This window comes from Ranitomeya variabilis, chromosome 7 (genome assembly GCF_051348905.1).
Source record: "Ranitomeya variabilis isolate aRanVar5 chromosome 7, aRanVar5.hap1, whole genome shotgun sequence".
NCBI lineage: Eukaryota > Metazoa > Chordata > Amphibia > Anura > Dendrobatidae > Ranitomeya > Ranitomeya variabilis.
The window spans coordinates 13,772,203-13,796,169 of NC_135238.1; the positions used below are offsets into that span (position 1 = coordinate 13,772,203).

Here is a 23,967-nt window from a genome sequence, read left to right on the forward strand (position 1 = left end):
GGTATCAGACCCCATGTTATCAGTGCTGTATGCTGATCCTTCTATGTACTGGTATCAGACACCATGTTATCAGTGCTGTATACTGATCCTTCTATGTACTGGTATCGGACACCATGTTATCAGTGCTGTATACTGATCCTTCTATGTACTGGTATCAGACACCATGTTATCAGTGCTGTATACTGATCCTTCTATGTACTGGTATCGGACACCATGTTATCAGTGCTGTATACTGATCCTTCTATGTACTGGTATCAGACACCATGTTATCAGCGCTGTATACTGATCCTTCTATGTACTGGTATCAGACCACCATGTTATCAGTGCTGTATACTGATCCTTCTATGTACTGGTATCGGACACCATGTTATCAGTGCTGTATACTGATCCTTCTATGTACTGGTATCAGACACCATGTTATCAGTGCTGTATACTGATCCTTCTATGTACTGGTATCGGACACCATGTTATCAGTGCTGTATACTGATCCTTCTATGTACTGGTATCAGACCCCATGTTATCAGTGCTGTATACTGATCCTTCTATGTACTGGTATCAGACACCATGTTATCAGTGCTGTATACTGATCCTTCTATGTACTGGTATCGGACACCATGTTATCAGTGCTGTATACTGATCCTTCTATGTACTGGTATCAGACACCATGTTATCAGCGCTGTATACTGATCCTTCTATGTACTGGTATCAGACCACCATGTTATCAGTGCTGTATACTGATCCTTCTATGTACTGGTATCAGACACCATGTTATCAGTGCTGTATACTGATCCTTCTATGTACTGGTATCGGACACCATGTTATCAGTGCTGTATACTGATCCTTCTATGTACTGGTATCAGACACCATGTTATCAGTGCTGTATACTGATCCTTCCATGTACTGGTATCAGACACCATGTTATCAGCGCTGTATACTGATCCTTCTATGTACTGGTATCGGACACCATGTTATCAGTGCTGTATACTGATCCTTCTATGTACTGGTATCAGACCACCATGTTATCAGTGCTGTATACTGATCCTTCTATGTACTGGTATCAGACACCATGTTATCAGCGCTGTATACTGATCCTTCTATGTACTGGTATCAGACACCATGTTATCAGCGCTGTATACTGATCCTTCTATGTACTGGTATCGGACACCATGTTATCAGTGCTGTATACTGATCCTTCTATGTACTGGTATCAGACCACCATGTTATCAGTGCTGTATACGGATCCTTCTATGTACTGGTATCAGACACCATGTTATCAGCGCTGTATACTGATCCTTCTATGTACTGGTATCAGACCACCATGTTATCAGTGCTGTATACTGATCCTTCTATGTACTGGTATCAGACACCATGTTATCAGTGCTGTATACTGATCCTTCTATGTACTGGTATCAGACCCCATGTTATCAGTGCTGTATGCTGATCCTTCTATGTACTGGTATCAGACCGCCATGTTATCAGTGCTGTATACTGATCCTTCTATGTACTGGTATCAGACACCATGTTATCAGTGCTGTATACTGATCCTTCTATGTACTGGTATCAGACCCCATGTTATCAGTGCTGTATGCTGATCCTTCTATGTACTGGTATCAGACACCATGTTATCAGTGCTGTATACTGATCCTTCTATGTACTGGTATCAGACCCCATGTTATCAGTGCTGTATGCTGATCCTTCTATGTACTGGTATCAGACCACCATGTTATCAGTGCTGTATACGGATCCTTCTATGTACTGGTATCAGACACCATGTTATCAGCGCTGTATACTGATCCTTCTATGTACTGGTATCAGACCCCATGTTATCAGTGCTGTATACTGATCCTTCTATGTACTGGTATCAGACACCATGTTATCAGTGCTGTATACTGATCCTTCCATGTACTGGTATCAGACACCATGTTATCAGCGCTGTATACTGATCCTTCTATGTACTGGTATCAGACCACCATGTTATCAGCGCTGTATACTGATCCTTCTATGAGCGCTGGTATCAGACCATCATGTTATCAGTGCTGTATACTGATCCTTCTATGTACTGGTATCGGACACCATGTTATCAGTGCTGTATACTGATCCTTCTATGTACTGGTATCAGACCCCATGTTATCAGTGCTGTATGCTGATCCTTCTATGTACTGGTATCAGACCGCCATGTTATCAGTGCTGTATACGGACCCTTCTATGTACTGGTATCAGACCACCATGTTGTCAGTGCTGTATGCTGATCCTTCTATGTACTGGTATCAGACACCATGTTATCAGTGCTGTATACTGATCCTTCCATGTACTGGTATCAGACCACCATGTTATCAGTGCTGTATACTGATCCTTCTATGTACTGGTATCAGACCACCATGTTATCAGTGCTGTATACTGATCCTTCTATGTACTGGTATCAGACCACCATGTTATCAGTGCTGTATGCTGATCCTTCTATGTACTGGTATCAGACCACCATGTTATCAGTGCTGTATACTGATCCTTATATATACTGGTATCAGACACCATGTTATCAGCGCTGTATACTGATCCTTCTATGTACTGGCATCAGGCCACCATGTTATCAGTGCTGTATACTGATCCTTCCATGTACTGGTATCAGACACCATGTTATCAGTGCTGTATACTGATCCTTCCATGTACTGGTATCAGACACCATGTTATCAGTGCTGTATACTGATCCTTCTATGTACTGGTATCAGACCACCATGTTATCAGCGCTGTATACTGATCCTTCCATGTACTGGTATCAGACACCATGTTATCAGTGCTGTATACTGATCCTTCTATGTACTGGTATCAGACCACCATGTTATCAGTGCTGTATACTGATCCTTCTATGTACTGGTATCAGACCACCATGTTATCAGCGCTGTATACTGATCCTTCTATGTACTGGTATCAGACCACCATGTTATCAGCGCTGTATACTGATCCTTCTATGTACTGGTATCAGACCACCATGTTATCAGTGCTGTATACTGATCCTTATATATACTGGTATCAGACACCATGTTATCAGCGCTGTATACTGATCCTTCTATGTACTGGCATCAGGCCACCATGTTATCAGTGCTGTATACTGATCCTTCTATGTACTGGTATCAGACACCATGTTATCAGTGCTGTATACGGATCCTTCTATGTACTGGTATCAGACACCATGTTATCAGTGCTGTATACTGATCCTTCTATGTACTGGTATCAGACACCATGTTATCAGTGCTGTATACTGATCCTTCTATGTACTGGTATCAGACACCATGTTATCAGTGCTGTATACTGATCCTTCTATGTACTGGTATCAGACACCATGTTATCAGCGCTGTATACTGATCCTTCTATGTACTGGTATCGGACACCATGTTATCAGTGCTGTATACTGACCCTTCCATGTACTGGTATCAGACCACCATGTTATCAGTGCTGTATACTGATCCTTCCATGTACTGGTATCAGACCACCATGTTATCAGTGCTGTATACTGATCCTTCTATGTACTGGTATCGGACACCATGTTATCAGTGCTGTATACTGACCCTTCTATGTACTGGTATCAGACACCACGTTATCAGTGCTGTATACTGATCCTTCCATGTACTGGTATCAGACCCCATGTTATCAGTGCTGTATACTGACCCTTCTATGTACTGGTATCAGACACCATGTTATCAGTGCTGTATACTGATCCTTCCATGTACTGGTATCGGACACCATGTTATCAGTGCTGTATACTGACCCTTCTATGTACTGGTATCAGACACCATGTTATCAGTGCTGTATGCTGATCCCTCTATGTACTGGTATCAGACCGCCATGTTATCAGTGCTGTATACTGATCCTTCTATATACTGGTATCAGACCACCATGTTATCAGTGCTGTATACTGACCCTTCTATGTACTGGTATCAGACACCATGTTATCAGTGCTGTATACTGACCCTTCTATGTACTGGTATCAGACACCATGTTATCAGTGCTGTATACTGACCCTTCTATGTACTGGTATCAGACCACCATGTTATCAGTGCTGTATACTGACCCTTCTATGTACTGGTATCAGACACCATGTTATCAGTGCTGTATACTGACCCTTCTATGTACTGGTATCAGACACCATGTTATCAGTGCTGTATACTGACCCTTCTATGTACTGGTATCAGACCACCATGTTATCAGCGCTGTATGCTGATCCTTCTATGTACTGGTATTAGACCACCATGTTATCAGTGCTGTATACTGATCCTTCTATGTACTGGTATCAGACACCATGTTATCAGTGCTGTATACTGATCCTTCTATGTACTGGTATCAGACCACCATGTTATCAGTGCTGTATACTGATCCTTCTATGTACTGGTATCAGACCACCATGTTATCAGTGCTGTATACTGATCCTTCTATGTACTGGTATCAGACACCATGTTATCAGTGCTGTATGCTGATCCTTCTATGTACTGGTATCAGACACCATGTTATCAGTGCTGTATACTGATCCTTCCATGTACTGGTATCAGACCACCATGTTATCAGTGCTGTATACTGATCCTTCTATGTACTGGTATCAGACACCATGTTATCAGTGCTGTATGCTGATCCTTCTATGTACTGGTATCAGACACCATGTTATCAGTGCTGTATACTGATCCTTCCATGTACTGGTATCAGACCACCATGTTATCAGTGCTGTATACTGATCCTTCTATGTACTGGTATCAGACCACCATGTTATCAGCGCTGTATACTGATCCTTCTATGTACTGGTATCAGACACCATGTTATCAGCGCTGTATACTGATCCTTCTATGTACTGGCATCAGGCCACCATGTTATCAGTGCTGTATACTGACCCTTCTATGTACTGGTATCAGACACCATGTTATCAGTGCTGTATACTGATCCTTCCATGTACTGGTATCAGACACCATGTTATCAGTGCTGTATACTGATCCTTCTATGTACTGGCATCAGGCCACCATGTTATCAGTGCTGTATACTGATCCTTCTATGTACTGGTATCAGACACCATGTTATCAGTGCTGTATACTGATCCTTCTATGTACTGGTATCAGACACCATGGTATCAGTGCTGTATACTGATCCTTCTATGTACTGGTATCAGACACCATGTTATCAGTGCTGTATACTGATCCTTCTATGTACTGGTATCAGACACCATGTTATCAGTGCTGTATACTGATCCTTCTATGTACTGGTATCAGACACCATGTAATCAGCGCTGTATACTGATCCTTCTATGTACTGGTATCAGACACCATGGTATCAGTGCTGTATACTGATCCTTCTATGTACTGGTATCAGACACCATGTTATCAGTGCTGTATACTGATCCTTCTATGTACTGGTATCAGACACCATGTTATCAGTGCTGTATACTGATCCTTCTATGTACTGGTATCAGACACCATGTAATCAGCGCTGTATACTGATCCTTCTATGTACTGGTATCAGACACCATGGTATCAGTGCTGTATACTGATCCTTCTATGTACTGGTATCAGACACCATGTTATCAGTGCTGTATACTGATCCTTCTATGTACTGGTATCAGACACCCTATTATCAGTGCTGTATACGGATCCTTCTATGTACTGGTATCAGACCCCATGTTATCAGCGCTGTATACTGATCCTTCTATGTACTGGTATCAGACACCATGGTATCAGTGCTGTATACTGATCCTTCTATGTACTGGTATCAGACACCATGTTATCAGTGCTGTATACTGATCCTTCTATGTACTGGTATCAGACACCATGTTATCAGTGCTGTATACTGATCCTTCTATGTACTGGTATCAGACACCATGTAATCAGCGCTGTATACTGATCCTTCCATGTACTGGTATCAGACCACCATGTTATCAGTGCTGTATACTGATCCTTCTATGTACTGGTATCAGACCACCATGTAATCAGTGCTGTATACTGACCCTTCCATGTACTGGTATCAGACCACCATGTTATCAGTGCTGTATACTGATCCTTCTATGTACTGGTATCAGACCACCATGTTATCAGTGCTGTATACTGATCCTTCTATGTACTGGTATCAGACACCATGTTATCAGTGCTGTATACTGATCCTTCTATGTACTGGCATCAGGCCACCATGTTATCAGTGCTGTATACTGATCCTTCTATGTACTGGTATCAGACACCATGTTATCAGCGCTGTATACTGATCCTTCTATGTACTGGTATCAGACACCCTATTATCAGTGCTGTATACGGATCCTTCTATGTACTGGTATCAGACCCCATGTTATCAGCGCTGTATACTGATCCTTCTATGTACTGGTATCAGACACCATGGTATCAGTGCTGTATACTGATCCTTCTATGTACTGGTATCAGACACCATGTTATCAGTGCTGTATACTGATCCTTCTATGTACTGGTATCAGACACCATGTTATCAGTGCTGTATACTGATCCTTCTATGTACTGGTATCAGACACCATGTTATCAGTGCTGTATACTGATCCTTCCATGTACTGGTATCAGACACCATGTTATCAGTGCTGTATACTGATCCTTCCATGTACTGGTATCAGACACCATGTTATCAGTGCTGTATACTGATCCTTCTATGTACTGGTATCAGACCACCATGTAATCAGTGCTGTATACTGATCCTTCTATGTACTGGTATCAGACCCCATGTTATCAGCGCTGTATACTGATCCTTCTATGTACTGGTATCAGACCCCATGTTATCAGTGCTGTATACTGATCCTTCTATGTACTGGTATCAGACCCCATGTTATCAGCGCTGTATACTGACCCTTCTATGTACTGGTATCAGACCCCATGTTATCAGTGCTGTATACTGATCCTTCTATGTACTGGTATCAGACACCATGTTATCAGCGCTGTATACTGATCCTTCCATGTACTGGTATCAGACCACCATGTAATCAGTGCTGTATACTGATACTTCTATGTACTGGTATCAGACACCATGTTATCAGTGCTGTATACTGATCCTTCCATGTACTGGTATCAGACCACCATGTAATCAGCGCTGTATACTGATCCTTCCATGTACTGGTATCGTACCACCATGTAATCAGTGCTGTATACTGATCCTTCCATGTACTGGTATCAGACCACCATGTTATCAGTGCTGTATACTGATCCTTCCATGTACTGGTATCAGACCCCATGTTATCAGTGCTGTATACTGATCCTTCTATGTACTGGTATCAGACCACCATGTTATCAGTGCTGTATACTGATCCTTCTATTTACTGGTATCGGACACCCTATTATCAGTGCTGTATACTGATCCTTCTATGTACTGGTATCAGACACCATGTTATCAGTGCTGTATACTGATCCTTCTATGTACTGGAATCAGACACCATGTTATCAGTGCTGTATACTGATCCTTCTATGTACTGGTATCAGACACCATGTTATCAGTGCTGTATACTGATCCTTCTATGTACTGGTATCAGACACCATGTTATCAGTGCTGTATACTGATCCTTCTATGTACTGGTATCAGACCACCATGTTATCAGCACTGTATACTGATCCTTCTATGTACTGGTATCAGACCACCATGTTATCAGCGCTGTATACTGATCCTTCTATGTACTGGTATCAGACCACCATATTATCAGTGCTGTATACTGATCCTTCTATGAGCGCTGATAATGAAGCTGGAGAGCAGGATGGCTGTTCCTCCTGTGACACGAGTGGGTCTCGGGGCCCATGTCCATCCTGTACGGTGAGGACGTTGCAATTACACATGCGCCATCTCACTACAAAGTAAGAAGAGGATATCCACTATAGAAAAATAGCAGATATGTGCTGATCACGTGTGACCTGAAGGAACCACAGGACGTGTCTATGGGCAACCAGGTAGGCAAAAGTCTGTGACACATCAGTTTTCAAGTCGTGATGTCTGAATCAGCGAGCACTTTTGGTAGTTGATGACATTTGACAACTTTATTTATTTTAGGATTTAAAAGGGCTTTCCACTACTTGGACAACCCTTTCTCATTCCTCATGTTTGGCCCTGTTAAAATAAAAGAACGCATAATCAATTCCGAGGCCAACGCCATTCCAGCATTGTCAGAACTCACTTTCCTGGAACTCACGTGAGGTTGTTATGATACGTGAGAATCCGAGGAACTTAGAAGCTAAAAGCATTTGTTAGGCAACATTCCGTGACTTTCTTAATCTGTGGCGTGAAAGAACCTCCTAACAATACAACAGCTCATGACAGGCTTCCATAGTTAGCCATAGCTCGTGAAAAGAGAATGTCAATTTTGTCAAACTTTCTTTTTTTAATATAAATGTTTGGACGATGATGAAAAGCTTATTTATAAAACTAAAAGGTACTGTATATTTTTGTTTTTTTAATATTTAACTCAGCCTCTGGGGGCTCACATTTTTATCTGCAGATTACAAGTATCTGAGCACAACACTTACGCAACATAAATACAGCAGCCCTAGGTCTTTGGAGACTACAAGTCAGTACCCAACACTATCTCCAATACTGTAGCCATAGCCGATGTGAATTTGACATGCCCCATTTGATGTCCAGTTGAGCAATACATTATTTAATTGTAGCCCAGTGCTGTGTAGTGGCCTTCAAATTCCCTCAATAACCAGTGATTACCGTCATCTGAGCAGAGCAGTCATGTCATTGCAGCGCTCAGATCACAGGTATAAAAACAGTGAGTACTTCTCAGTTCTGGGCACCAGTGGTTTCAGCCAGCTGTGAATACTCATCACTAATGAAATAGCCACCGCAATGCTGGTTTCCGTTGCGAATAAGCAATCAACATTTATTGCTGTGATCTGAGCATCTCAGGAGTTTCTCTCATCACACACAGTTGTGTGATCCCGGCCAAAGTCACTGCTGCATCACACTGCATTGCAATACTTACGAAATGCTTTGTGGACCCGAGCCGGGGCGTTGTCCCAGCCATCCATCATCGCTTGGGCCACCTCATTCCATAGTCGCCGGATCGTCACGTTGTCCGAGTGCTGCGGAATGGACCAGGGAAATGAGAAGGTCATTTTCAATGAGGTCCTCATCCCGTCCTGGAAAATAAAGAAAAACATTAATGTTGGAGAGATTAAAATAAGGAAAATAAAGAAAACAACAGAGACAGAAAACAGGCAAGAAAAATTAAAGTCAAGAAAAAAAAAGTCCAGAACAAAAAGGTAAAGAAATAAGCAAAGTGAAGAAATGAACAGTCAAGAATAGTACAGTCAGGATACAATAAACAGGGTCCAATCAGTCAGGTATACTTATACGCCGCCTTGCCACCCGAACTTGTCCATGCTGCTCCTGCTCGGCCTCTACTGCAGTTGAAGAACTGTTATGGAAAAGAAAAAAAAAATTGTCACATGTGTAGATGTGACAGAGAATACTTACCGATCTGAAGAAGCGAGTACTCACTTCACTTTCGTGTCTGCCATCTTCAGGGGGGCCAATACGCTCCTTGGAAGAAGACGAAGACATTCTGATGAATGAAGCAAGAAAAAAAGAGACAGAAATTATTAGTACATATACAGAAAGAAAAAAGAAAAGATAGACATTGGCTTTGATACTCACATTGTCCAAAGTGTAGGTTCCTTCCAGGTTCTTTCCAGCGTCTGATCTTCTTCCCAGTCTGCAGAGTTGTGGACTGCCAATGCCCACTCCCTCCTTTTATCAGTTTTTATGTGGGGGGTTGATTAGTGTTTAGACAGGTTTATTTTTGAAAAACGCATGCGTTCACAAACGCATGTGCTTGCGAACGCATGCGTTCTCATTGACTGAAATGCATTTTTTTTACGCATTTTTTCTGCAAACTACCGCATACGTTTCTAGACGGCAAATTCACGCCTGTGAAATTGTAACATGTTGTGTTTACCGCACCAAGCCGCAGACAACGAAACCACGCATGCATCGTCAAACGTGGCAGAAAGCATCCAATCGCATGTACCTGCGTCCCTAATGTTAAAGATAGGAAAAGACGACGCATGCGGGAGTATGCGGCATAAACGCTGCGGACACAACCGCAAATATGAAACCAGCCTAAGAGGCTCCATGACTCTATAAAGTGAGGCTGCAGACTGTACCCATATAGATCATACACCTCGCCGGTGATTTGTAATATTCTCATCATTTACTAGGATTAACTATGCTGCAAGTAGCCGCAGCAGCGGAGGTTCTGCAGCACCTGAGACTACTGATTGTACAAGGCACATAGTGGGACTATTGCTTCCAGAGCTGCAGGGGTTACGGTAATTGCTCTGGAGAGACCCTCCTCCCCCTTGTGTGAAGAAACTCTTTCACTTTCGGTTCCTGCTCATTCCCACTACAATGGCGTCTGCGGAGCTGAGGGACGAGCTGAACTGCTCCATCTGCCTGAGCCTCTATACAGATCCCGTATCCCTGAGATGTGGACACAACTTCTGCCGCTCGTGTATTGTGAGTGTGCTGGATGCACAGGAGGCGGCTGGAGGGTATTCCTGTCCTGACTGCAGAGCACAATATCCGGAGCGTCCGGCCCTGGAGAAGAAACGGAAGCTGGAGAATATAGTGGAGCATTTCTCATCTACATCTACTCAGACTGATATGGAGGAGACCAGAATCTTCTGTACTTACTGTATAAAGTCTCCTGTCCCAGCTGTGAAATGCTGTCTGCAGTGTGAGGCGTCTTTTTGTGGAAAGCACCTAAGCAGACACAGTAAGTCACCAGAACATACCTTAGTTGACCCCAATGATACCCTTGAAGAAAGAACATGCTCCACACACAAGGAGGTGCTGAAGTACTACTGTCCTATAGACGCTGCCTGTATCTGTGTGTCCTGCTGGGCGGCCGGAGACCACAGGGGACATTACGTGGAGCTACTGGATGTGGCCTTAGAGAAAAAGAAAAAGGAAATTAAGTCGGTCTTTGAGACAATGAAATCCAAAAGAAAAAAAGCTCAAAAAAGAGTTCAGAATCTGAAGGATCACGGGACAGAACAGGGAAAGAAATCGGCCGGACTCGGTGACAGAGTCGCTCTCCTGTTTACTGATCTCAGGAAGAAGCTGGATGATCTAGAAAAGAGAATCCAGGGAGAGATTTCCAGACAGAAGGATCAGGTCTCACGTTCAGTCTGTGACATGGTCAAACAGGTGGAGCTTCAAGTGGACAAACTGACCAAGGACATGAATCATCTTGAAGGACTATGTAATATCACTGATCCACTGACCTTTCTACAAGACGTAAACCCTGGTGACATCAGTCCTGAGAGTGGTCATATCATCGGTGATGTAAGAGGTCCTCCGTGTGTGGATGAAGGCCTAGTCTCACAGATATTACACAGAGGACTGGGGAACTTTGCTGATGATTTGATTGATATGAAGATAAAGAGACCGTTCTCAGTGATGGAGAAATCGGACATATTACTGGATATAGACACGGCCCATAATAACATTGTTATATCTCAGGATCTCAGATCTGCTTCTTATTCTGCTACGTCACAGTACAGACCCGATTGGCCCAAGAGGTTCAAATCTTGTCAGGTGTTAAGTTCCCGCAGCTTCTCCTCCGGGAGACATTACTGGGAGGTGGACGTGAGTCAGGCGAAGAAATGGATTATTGGAGTGGCCGGGCAAAGTCTGGAGAGGAAGGTGATCGGAAATGAATCTTATATTGGTTATAATGAGAAATCCTGGGGTTTGATGTTCAATAAAATTTTTGTATTCCGTCACAACAAAATATATACACGACTGGCATCAGATTCTCCTGTGCGGATTGTGGGGATCTATCTGGATTTTGAGGCCGGGCGTCTGTCCTTCTATCAGGTGTGTGACCCTGTCCGACACTTACACACCTTCCCTACCTCCTTCTCCGAGCCGCTCTATGCCGCCTTATATTTATATGAAGGTTCCATAATCAGAATAATGGAATAATTACATAAAGGTGGCCTCTGTAAAGCCTTAAAATTAATCTCCACCTTCCATCGTCCTTACATATTCGGATTCAGAACTCTGAGCTACTTAAGTTTTTTCTGTATAATGGTTCAATCGTTTTGTTATAATTATACAATTCTACAGATCATCTCTATAGACATCATTTTATGAGATAGCGTATTACCCGTGGCCACCAGTAGAGGGAGCACAGTATTGTATACATGGAATGCAGAGAGCGCCCCCAAGTGGTGGCTGCAGGTAAAGAGCATCCAAGTAATTGACGTAGTCACGATCCAGATATGATCTAAGTTTTGTCTCTGCCCAAGAGGTTTATCCAGAATTATCCGACATATTACTCTAAGGTATACATCAGATTTACGTTATTTTCTTTTTTTGTGGATTTCTTATTGAAGTTCTATAAATCATTTCTACAGATAGATCACGAGTCTAATACGCACATAATTTGTCATCCAAGCTATTCAATGTGTGGTTACATCAATTCATCCTAAAAACGTGTCTATCTTCACAACCAGCTATTAGTTATTGTTCCAAAATATCTAAAAAAAGATGGTGATTAAAAAAAATAAAAAATACTATTGTTTTGTGTATACAATCTTTGTATAGATCTATGTGTCTCCATGGTAACAGACAACACATTCCACCAGTGTAGTCAGATCCTACAATCACATTTCCTTTCATATTTAATGCTCAGTAAATTATCCCATGAGGATAGAAATAAGTAGGAGGCAGAAGGAAACAGGAGTGCAGGATCCGACCACCCAACGTTTGTGGTCTGTTACCATGGAAACATACATAAACATGGGTCTGTTACCATGCAAATATATAGCTGTATGTGAAAAATAATAATTAAGACCTATTGTAAAGTTGTTTAAATTTGTACTTTAGATGTATTCGGTTAATAACATTATTTTTTTTTTGTGAAGTTGGAAATAGGGTTTAACATTTAATATTTAAAATCCAGAAAATGTGCGAATCCGGCACTTGTTTCATGTATAAAACGAGAATAAAATAAAAAAAAATAGGATTCAGAAACAATGCGGAGCTTTCTTGGATAAAATTTAAAAAAAATAATCCAGAAGGATGTTATAGATTTCTCTTTTCGATGTCTGATAATTCCGAATCCATGACCCGATGCCGAATTATATGTATGTTACTGTCTGTGTCAGGCTGCTGGGTTACAGGTGGGGGCTTCATCCTGATTTTACAGATATCGATTTTGTATTATTCCATTGTCACTTTCTTGTTCACTTCCAATAAAATAATCATTATAAAATTGTCGGCCATTTTCTGGAGACGAATTTGTGCTCTCTACCTGAGTGCGCTTAAAATAGTGACTAAGAGCCACAAAAAAAAGTGCACTAGGACGCTGGTCTCCTGAACCCCTCTCCAGCAGGAGCAGCGTCCCCCAACTACAAATTGGTAGAAAGGATTTACAATTACTGGAAGAATTTTTACTATCTAAGGCCGGAGACACACTGCTGCGAGATACGGCCGAGTCTCGCTGGTTAAAAGCAAGCTGTGGCACCGGCACTCCGGAACGGAGCATGCAGCTCCATGTATTGCTATGCAGCTGCACGCTCCGCTCCGGAGTGCCGGTGCCACAGCTTGCTTTTAACCAGCGAGACTCAGCTGTATCTCGCAGCAGTGTGTCTCCGGCCTAAGAATAAGGCCGGGATAAAGTATTTTGGTGTCTTCCCCCCCCCAAAGGAATGGGTCAGAGACATAAATGTAGAGTCCAAGGATAGTTATGAAAACTAATAAAGAGTAACTATAATCGGGGCCGTTTGGTTTCAATTAAGGTGTCCAGCATTTGGCAGATACCCTAATGGAAAATAAACAGACCCTCATTATAGATAAACTAATGGTTTTTGTGTCCGTCTTGTGACAAATACAGCGTGCACAAAACTGATTGCGGTTCTGGTGATGTATTCATGTAGTGATGGTTATTTTGGTGCTGTATCCTTGTAGTGATGATCGGTGAATGGCGCATGCGCCGTGATGAGCAGCTTCCCGCATGTGCGCACTGAAGTTGTGTATAATACAAAGCTTCATTGACTAGGCGGCCGGAGCCACTTGTCACGGCTCACGCGTGGGAAGCTGCTCGTCACGGCGCAAGCGCGGCTCCCAGATCAAAACGGCGCAAGCGCAGCTCCATGATACATTATGCAAGCGCGGGGTTTTCAAATCGGATTTTAGTGACGTCGGCGCAACTCTGAGAGCATCATTCAAATCGCGTTGGCTGCGACAACCGTGACTGAACCCAATGAAGCACACCCCTATGACTAAAGGAGCAGGTACGTTATAACTATATGAAGTGCTTTTTGCACATGATTACAGCCCGTTTTAAATGAAAAAATGTGTTCATGATGCACATTGGGGACCGTTTACAGGCTACAAAGGACATGACAGGTTCCCTTTAAAGTGCGTACATCAGGGGTGTACTGTCTTTCAGTACCTGTTTAACTGGAGCCTACAATCACAGAGGGTACCGGTGTTATGGAAGACTTCCTGCTTGGTTCCGGTTCACAAGACTACTTTTCCTGCATCCCTAAACGACTATCGCCCTGTAGCCTTAACATCGCATGTTATGAAGCCCTTGGGAAGATTAGTGCTTGCTTGAGTCGAGGGTGAGGGGTTTGCTGTCCCCCTACAGTTTGCTTACCAGCATAGATTGGGGGTGGCCGATGCTGTTATGTCTCCGTTACATACAGTACCTTAATTTATGGACAATGATGGAACCACTGTACGCTCAATGTTCTTTGACTTCTCCAGCTCGTTCAATACCTTCTTACTATGCAAAAAGATGACTGATATGGAGGAGGAGGAGGGGATGAGAAATCGGACAACCTGTCAGAGCGGCCAGTATGTACAGCTGGGAGCGGTGGTCTCTGGCAGATTATTGAGCAGTGTAGGTGCCCCTCAGGGAACGGTGCTGTCGCCTTTTCTATTCACGTTGTATACAGCAGATTTTCAGTATAAATCTTATTTTTCCCCAAATTCTCGGATGACTCCATGGTAGTCAGATGTATTAGGGAGGCCGGGGTGAGGAGGAATATAGGCAGGTGGTGTCGGAATTTGTGGATTGGTGCCAGGCTAATTACTTAGGCTGTATGCACACGTTGCAGATTTTTCGTGTGTTGTCTGCGTTTTTTCGCTATAAAAACGTGGAAAAAAACATACATTATGCATCCCATCATTTAGAATCCATTCCGCAATTTTTGTGCACATGATGCGTTTTTTCCGCGAAAAAAAAGCATTGCAGTAAAAAACGCAGCATGTTCATTCATTTTGCAGATTTTTTGCGGATTTCCCACTATATTATTGCATTGGGAACCTCCAGAAAAATCCGCCAAAAAAAAAAAAGGCACCAAAAATGCGGAACAAAACGCGAGAAAAACGCATGCGGATTTCTTGCTGAAAATGTCCTATTTTGCTCAGGAAATTTCTGCAAGAAATCCTGAACGTGTGCACATAGCCTTACACCTAAACATAAAGAAAACTGGGGAGCTGGTGGTGAACTATAATGGGAGAAAGATGGAAGGTTCACCTGTCACAATTGCTGGTCAGGAAGTGGAGCAGGTCGAGAGGTACAAATAATTTTGGGTCCACTTGGACAGTAAACTGGACTGGAGGTGCCATACGGAGAGGAGTTACAAGAAGGGGATGATAAATCTGTACTTCCTACGGAAACTAAGATTGTTTAATGTGCACAGCAAAATGTTAGAAATGTTCTACCAGTCCAGAGCAGTAAGTGGCATCTTTTTCACAATCATTTGCTGGGGAAGTAGTATGCGGTTTAACATGTGTGGGGGGAGAATTTGAGTGGGGATAGAGGGATTTAATGTGTGGGGGAGATTTGAGGACACAAAATGAAGAGCAAAGGAGGAGATGGGGGGCATGTATGAGGAAACAATACAGGGGAATGGGGGGCATATATGAGGAAACAGTACAGGGAATGGGGGGCATGTATGAGGAAACAGAATGGGGGGCATGTATGAGGAAACAGTACGGGGAATGGGGGGCATGTATGAGAAAACAGTATGGGGGAATGGGGGCATGTATGAGGAAATAGTACGGGGGAATGAGGGCATGTATGAGGAAACAGTACGGGGGAATAACGGCATGTATGAGGAAACAGTACTGGGAAATAAGGGCATGTATGAGGAAACAGAATGGGGGGCATGTATGAGGAAACAGTACGGGGAATGGGGGGCATGTATGAGGAAACAGTACGGGGAATGGGGGGCATGTATGAGAAAACAGTATGGGGGAATGGGGACATGTATGAGGAAATAGTACGGCGGAATGGGGGCATGTTTGAGGAAACAGTACAGAGAATGGGGGGCATGTATGAGGAAACAGTACAGGGGAATGGGGGCATGTATGAGGAAACGGTAGTGGGGAATGGGGGGCATGTACAAGGAAACAGTATGGGGGATGGGTGCAGACAGTATGAGGAGCGAACGGTTGAATGTATGCGGACACAGTATGAGTAGTGATGTGAAAAATGTATGTTGACAGTTCGGGGAGTGAGGATGATGGCATGTGTGCAGACACAGTATGAGGAGACAGGTGAGCAGGCAGTATAGAAAGTGAGGGGGTAAATATATGAGGAGACGGTATGGTGAACAGGAGGGATGTGAGGAGACCATATGAGGAGGGAGGGGAATAGTGTGAGGAGACCGTATGAGGGGAGAAAAGTGAGTGGGCACAGAATAGAAACTGAGTAGTGGGTTCGTGGCATGGGGGACAGTGTAAGGGCACAGCCAGGAGAGAACAGTATACCAAGGAGGGGGAGTGTGATGAGAGTACAGTATAAATACTGGGCCCTAAAGGGGGGGACACAGTGTGAGAGGTCAGTGTGAAGAGCGTGTACCATAAGAGGGACAATGTGGGGGTCATATTTTGTGCAGACAATATAGTGAGGGGTAATTTTTTATTCAGGAGCATTCTAATGTCACTTGTATCTTTAAGGGCATCATGTGGAGATTTTCTGCAAAAGAGCGGAGAAGATGGAAGTCTGCAGAGACGGCTGTGGATGAGAAACCTCATCATGGGGTCTGGACAAGATGAAGAAAAGAAGGAGAACGACTCCAGAGACGACGTCATCTATAAGGTATCTGGATGTAAATGTTATTTGTGATACTAACTCTTGTTTTTATTTATGTTAGGAGCATTAAAGGGGATGTCCAGGTTTGTAATGAGTCTGCAGTCATTCTATGTGATTGCAGACTTCTGGATACTCACAGTGCGCACTGTACGCTGTCAGGATTCTCTCGTGCTGGTGATTTACATACATGCGGTCACATGCTGACTAGACATGTGGCCTCACTCAATGAAAATGAACTGAGCGAGGCTGGGCACGTCTAGTCGGAATGTGACCAGAAGTATACAAATCACATACTTGTGCTGACATGACCATCCACCGGCAAGGGAGAATCCTTAAAGTGTGCAGAGCATTCGTTCTGAGAATTCAGAAGCCTACAATGTAGTAGTCATCACATGGACACTTCACTCACATGTGACTTTCATACTTATGGTCCTGTGGCATCGAGCTTCTATTTTTGCTTCTTTTAAGTTTTTCACTGAACATTGAGAGCATTAGGGAGAGGAGCTCGATGGTACATGACCAATTGTGCAAATCGCATATGTGCTGGGGGGGGGGCACAAAACTGAATTCTTGCCCCGGGTGCTAGAAAACCTAGATACACCTCTGGGCTCTATGGTTATATAAAACTACGAGGCTGCAGGCCGAGCTCATCTACACCAGCCATAGGCCTGCTTGGCGACTTGTAATATTCTCATAATTTACTAGGATGCCTTATTAACTTTACTTCAAGCAGCAGCTCTGCATTGTGAGGTTCTCTGTATAGTGTGACTGTCACTTCCAGAAGTGTAGGGGTTAATCTGACTTCAGAATCTCTGCCCCTTCTCCTTCCTGTATGAAGGAACTTTTATCTTTCGGTTTCTGTTCTTTCCAACTACAATGGCGTCTGCTGAGCTGAGGGACGAGCTGAACTGCTCCATCTGCCTGAGCCTCTATACAGATCCCGTATCCCTGAGATGTGGACACATCTTCTGCCGCTCATGTATTGTGAGTGTGCTGGATGCACAGGAGGCGGCTGGAGGGTATTCCTGTCCTGACTGCAGAGCAGAATATCCGGAGCGTCCGGCCCTGGAGAAGAACCGGAAGCTGAGGAACATAGTGGAGCGTTTCTCATCACATGAAGTTGAGCCCCTGGATGTGGCGTCTGAGAAAGCAAAGGAAAAACTGAGACCTGTTATGGCGAAACTAAAGTCCAAGAGAGAAGAAACTGAAAAAAGAGTCCAGAATCTGAAGAATCATGGGACAGAACAGGGTTATAAATCAACCGGATTCGGGTGACAGATTCGCTCTTCTGTTTACTGATCTCAGGAAGAAGCTGGATTACCTAGAAAAGAGAATCCAGGGAGAGATTTCCAGACAGAAGGATCAGGTCTAACGTTCAGTCTCTGACCTGGTAGAACAGGTGGAGCTTCAAGTGGACAAACTGACCAAGGACATGAATCATCTTGAAGGACTCTGTAATATCACTGATCCACTGACCTTTCTACAAGACGTAAATGCTGGTGACATCAGTGACGGGAGCTGTGAGGTCATCGGTGATGTAGGACATCCTCCGTGTGTGGACGAAGGCCTAGTCTCGAAGATATTACACAGAGGACTGGGGAACTTTGCCGATAATCTGATTGATATGAAGATAAAGAGACAGTTCTCAGTGATGGAGAAATCAGACATATTACTGGATACAGACACGGCCCATAATAACATTATTATATCTCAGGATCTCAGATCTGCTTATTATTCCGCTACGCACACGAGGTAGATTTAAGGTGGTTTATTGACGCCTACGCGTTTCTTCAATAAACCACCTTAAATCTACCTCGTGTGCGCGGTCTTCAGTTCGCCTAAGACTATTACCTCCAGCATCCCTTTGGATTCTTGTGGAGACCTGCTGCTACGATTATGCCGTCTTGGGACTTGTGACCCTGGTTCACAACACCAATAGGTGAGCACATTCCCTACAAAGGACTGTATGTGTGTTTTTTAAACAGTGTGACACATTGGGGGCGCCTTGTCTTTTCTCTATTATTCCGCTACGTCACAGTACAGACCCGATGGGCCCAAGAGGTTCAAATCTTGTCAGGTGTTAAGTTCTCGCAGCTTCTCCTCCGGGAGACATTTCTGGGAGGTGGACGTGAGTCAGGCGAAGAAATGGATTATTGGAGTGGCCAAAGAAAGTCTGGAGAGGAAGGTGAACGGAAATGACTCTTATATTGGTTTTAATGAGAAATCCTGGGGTTTGATTTTCAGTGAACATTTTCAATGCTGTCATAATAAATTTACACAAATGGCATCAGATTCTCCTGTGCGGATTGTGGGGATTTATCTGGATTATGAGGCCGGGTGTCTGTCCTTCTATCAGGTGTGTGACCCCGTCAGACACTTACACACCTGTTGTGAATTCGGTTTGTGGGCTCCCCCGGTGGTCTGTTATGGTAGTGTCTCTTATGTGCCTTCCTCCATCTCTGATTACCTGTCGCCACCCTCTAGGGGAGTTTCCTATTTAAGGCTGCTTGGCTGTTAGTCATATGCCGGCCAACAATGTGCTAGTAGCATTCTGTTGCATTCACCTGCTTCAAGTCCCAGTTCAGCTAAGTTGAATTTTGTTTCTTGTTTTTGCTATTTTTGTCCAGCTATCTGCAATGTGACCTTTCAGTGCTGGAAGCTCTTGTGGACAGAAAATTACTACTCCAGTGGCATGAGTTGTCACTGGAGTTTAAAGTAGTTTCTGGATGGTGTTTTTGAATAGTGTTTTTAGGTTGACCGTGAAGTAACACTTTCCTGTCCTTCTGCTATCTAGTAAGCGGACCTCACTGTGCTAAATCTGCTGTTCATCCTACGTATGTCATTTCCTCTGAACTCACCGTCAATATCTGTGGGGGGCTACTGTCACCTTTTGGGGTTCATCTGGAGGTAAGGCAGGCCTGTATATTCCTCTTATAGGGGTAGTTAGATCTCCGGCTGGCGCGTGGTGTCTAGGGCATCGTAGGTACATCCCCCGGCTACTGTAAGTGTTGGGTCAGGTTCAGGTCACGGTCGACCTTAGTTTCCATCACCCGAGAGCTAGTCCGTTTTGTATTTTTATTCCCCTGGTCATTGGGGTAACCATAACAGTTTGGCCGGCCTGTAAAAAATCTATGTGTTAAAATATGCACTAAAGCAGGAAGGAGGAGAAAAGGTTTTTTTTTTTTCTGTGTTTGAAAGTGCACCTTAGTTTGCTCATTTGTATTCCTTGCTTAAACTGCAGTCTTCAGCCTTTTTTTTTCTCCTCTCCTCTTAACCTCTGAATGTTTGGGTTACACCCATTTGAATCATGGATTCACAGAGTTTAGTTGCAGGTTTGAATAACCTTGCGACAAAAGTACAGAACCTACAAGATTTTGTTATACGTGCTCCAATGTCTGAACCTAAGATTCCTCTGCCTGAATACTTTACCGGAGACAGATCCCGGTTTTTGAGTTTCAGGGAAAATTGCAAATTGTTTTTGTCTCTGAGATCTCACTCTGCTGGTGATCATACTCAACAAGTTAAAATTGTTATCTCTCTACTGCGCGGCGACCCACAAAGTTGGGCATTTGCATTATCGCCAGGGGATCCTGCGTTGTTAAATGTAGATGCGTTTTTTCAGGCTTTGGGGTTGCTTTATGAAGAGCCTAATTTGGAGATTTTGGCTGAGAAAGCCTTGATAGCTCTTTCCCAAGGGCAAGATGAAGCTGAGATATACTGCCAGAAATTCCGTAAATGGTCGGTGCTTACTAGATGGAATGAGTGCGCTTTAGCAGCTAATTTCAGAGAAGGTCTCTCTGATGCCGTGAAGGATGTCATGGTGGGGTTCCCTGTGCCTACAGGTCTGAATGATGCCATGAAACTGGCTATCCAGATTGATCGGCGTTTGCGGGAGCGCAAATCTGTGCACCATATGGCGGGGTCTTCTGAGGAAAAATCTGTGCACCATATGGCGGTATCTTCTGAGCAAAAACCTGTGCACCATATGGCGGTGTCTTCTGAGCAAAGACCTGTGCACCATTTGGCGGTGACCTCTGAAAAGGCATTAGAGCATATGCAATGCGATCGTGTTTTGTCTAGAGGCGAACGTCAAAATTACAGGCGCAAAAATGGATTGTGCTTCTACTGTGGTGATCCAGCTCATGTTATATCAGCATGCTCTAAACGTATAAATAAGGTTGATAAAAAGGTTGATAAATCTTTTTCTACAGGTATCTTGCAGTCAAAATTTCTTTTGTCCGTGACATTGATTTGTACCTTATCATCTGTTACTGTGGATGCTTATGTGGATTCTGGCGCCGCTCTGAGTCTCATGGATTGGTCCTTTGCCAAGCGTTGTGGGTTTGATTTGGAGCCGTTGGAAGTTTCTATTCCCCTGAAGGGTATTGATTCTACACCTTTGGCTAGCAATAAACCACAATATTGGACACAAGTGACTATGCGTCTTACCCCAGACCATCAGGAGATTATTCGTTTCCTTGTATTATATAACCTACATGATGTCTTAGTGCTTGGATTACCATGGTTACAGATTCATAATCCCGTCTTGGACTGGAAATCTATGTCTGTGTTGAGCTGGGGATGTCGGGGTATTCATGGGGATGCACCTTTGGTTCCTATTTCTTCATCTACTCCCTCTGAGATCCCAGCATTTCTGTCAGATTTTTATGATGTCTTTCAAGAGCCTAAAGTTGATTCTCTCCCTCCCCACAGAGAGTGTGACTGCGCTATTGAATTGATCCCCGGTAGTAAGTTTCCTAAGGGTCGCTTGTTTAATTTGTCTGTGCCCGAACATACTGCTATGCGGGAGTATATCAGAGAATCCTTGGAAAAGGGTCATATTCGCCCCTCGTTGTCTCCACTAGGGGCAGGATTTTTCTTTGTAGGTAAAAAGGATGGTTCATTGAGACCTTGTATCGACTATCGACTTTTGAATAAGATTACAGTTAAATACCAGTACCCGTTACCTTTACTGACTGATCTGTTTGCTCGCATAAAGGGGGCTAAGTGGTTCACTAAGATCGATCTACGTGGTGCGTATAATTTGGTGCGGATTAAGCAGGGGGATGAGTGGAAGACCGCATTTAATACGCCTGAAGGCCATTTTGAGTATTTGGTAATGCCTTTCGGTCTCGCAAATGCCCCTTCCGTTTTTCAGTCCTTTATGCACGATATTTTCCGTGAATATCTGGATAAGTTTATGATTGTGTATTTGGATGATATTCTTGTTTTTTCGGAGGACTGGGAATCTCACGTTCAACAGGTCAGGAGAGTTTTTCAGGTTTTGCGAGCTAATTCTCTTTTTGTAAAGGGCTCAAAGTGTAGTTTTGGAGTTCAGAGAATTTCCTTTTTGGGATATATTTTTTCCCCTTCATCTATGGAGATGGACCCTGTCAAGGTCCAGGCTATTTGTGATTGGATGCAACCTACTTCTTTGAAGAGTCTGCAAAAGTTCTTGGGTTTTGCTAATTTCTATCGCCGATTTATAGCGGGTTTTTCTGCCATTGCTAAACCTTTGACTGATTTGACCAAAAAGGGTGCTGATGTTGCTAATTGGTCCTCTGCGGCTGTGGAGGCCTTTCAAGAGCTTAAGCGCCGCTTTTCTTCCGCTCCTGTGTTGCGCCAACCTGATGTGTTACTTCCGTTCCAGGTTGAGGTGGATGCTTCGGAGATCGGAGCAGGTGCAGTTTTGTCGCAGAAAGATCCTGACTGCTCAGTAATGAGACCATGTGCGTTTTTCTCCCGAAAGTTTTCGCCCGCTGAGCGAAATTATGATGTGGGAAATCGGGAACTTCTGGCCATGAAGTGGGCGTTTGAGGAGTGGCGTCATTGGCTTGAGGGTGCTAGACACCAGGTGGTGGTCCTCACTGACCACAAGAATCTAATTTATCTTGAGTCGGCCAGGCGTCTGAATCCTAGACAGGCGCGCTGGTCGTTGTTTTTCTCCCGATTTAACTTTGTGGTGTCATATCTGCCTGGGTCCAAGAATGTGAAGGCGGATGCCCTCTCTAGGAGTTTTGAGCCTGACTCGCCTGGTGATTCCGAACCTACCGGCATCCTGAAGGATGGGGTGATATTGTCAGCTGTCTCCCCAGACCTGCGGCGTTCTTTGCAGGAGTTTCAGGTGGATAGGCCTGATCGCTGTCCGCCTGGTAGACTGTTTGTCCCTGATGATTGGACCAGTAGAGTTATCTCGGAGGTTCATTCTTCCGCGTTGACAGGTCATCCTGGAATTTTTGGCACCAGGGATTTGGTGTCTAGGTCCTTCTGGTGGCCTTCTTTGTCTCGAGATGTGCGCATGTTTGTGCAGTCTTGTGATGTTTGTGCTCGGGCCAAGCCCTGCTGTTCTAGGGCCAGTGGGTTGTTGTTGCCCTTGCCTATTCCTACGAGGCCTTGGACGCACATCTCTATGGACTTTATTTCTGACCTTCCGGTTTCTCGTAGGATGTCTGTCATCTGGGTGATTTGTGACCGTTTTTCTAAGATGGTTCATTTGGTACCTTTACCCAAATTGCCCTCCTCCTCTGAGTTGGTTCCTCTATTTTTTCAGAATGTGGTGCGTTTGCATGGTATTCCTGAGAATATAGTGTCTGACAGGGGTACTCAGTTTGTGTCTAGATTTTGGCGGACGTTCTGTGCCAGGATGGGTATCGATTTGTCTTTTTCGTCTGCATTCCATCCTCAGACTAATGGCCAGACTGAGCGTACTAATCAGACCTTGGAGACTTACTTGAGGTGTTTTGTGTCCGCTGATCAGGATGATTGGCTTGACTTTTTGCCGTTGGCAGAGTTTGCCCTTAACAATCGGGCCAGTTCTGCCACTTTGGTTTCTCCATTTTTTTGTAATTCAGGGTTTCACCCTCGGTTTTCGTCCGGTC

The 23,967-nt window shown here is 43.9% G+C and overlaps 1 protein-coding gene and 1 pseudogene across 1 annotated transcript in view; both read left to right on the forward strand.

Annotated features, from left to right (window-relative positions):
- LOC143786158 (uncharacterized) overlaps window positions 1-13,246 on the forward strand; it is a 48,926-nt gene extending 35,680 nt beyond the window's left edge. Inside the window, 1 exon segment of the mRNA XM_077275448.1 lies at window positions 10,339-13,246. Coding sequence (XP_077131563.1) covers window positions 10,339-11,958 — 1,620 coding nt within the window. The 3' untranslated portion in view covers window positions 11,959-13,246.
- A 4,719-nt stretch (window positions 13,247-17,965) lies between these two features.
- LOC143786159 (E3 ubiquitin-protein ligase TRIM7-like) lies at window positions 17,966-18,845 on the forward strand (annotated as a pseudogene).
- Window positions 18,846-23,967: the final 5,122 nt, after the last annotated feature.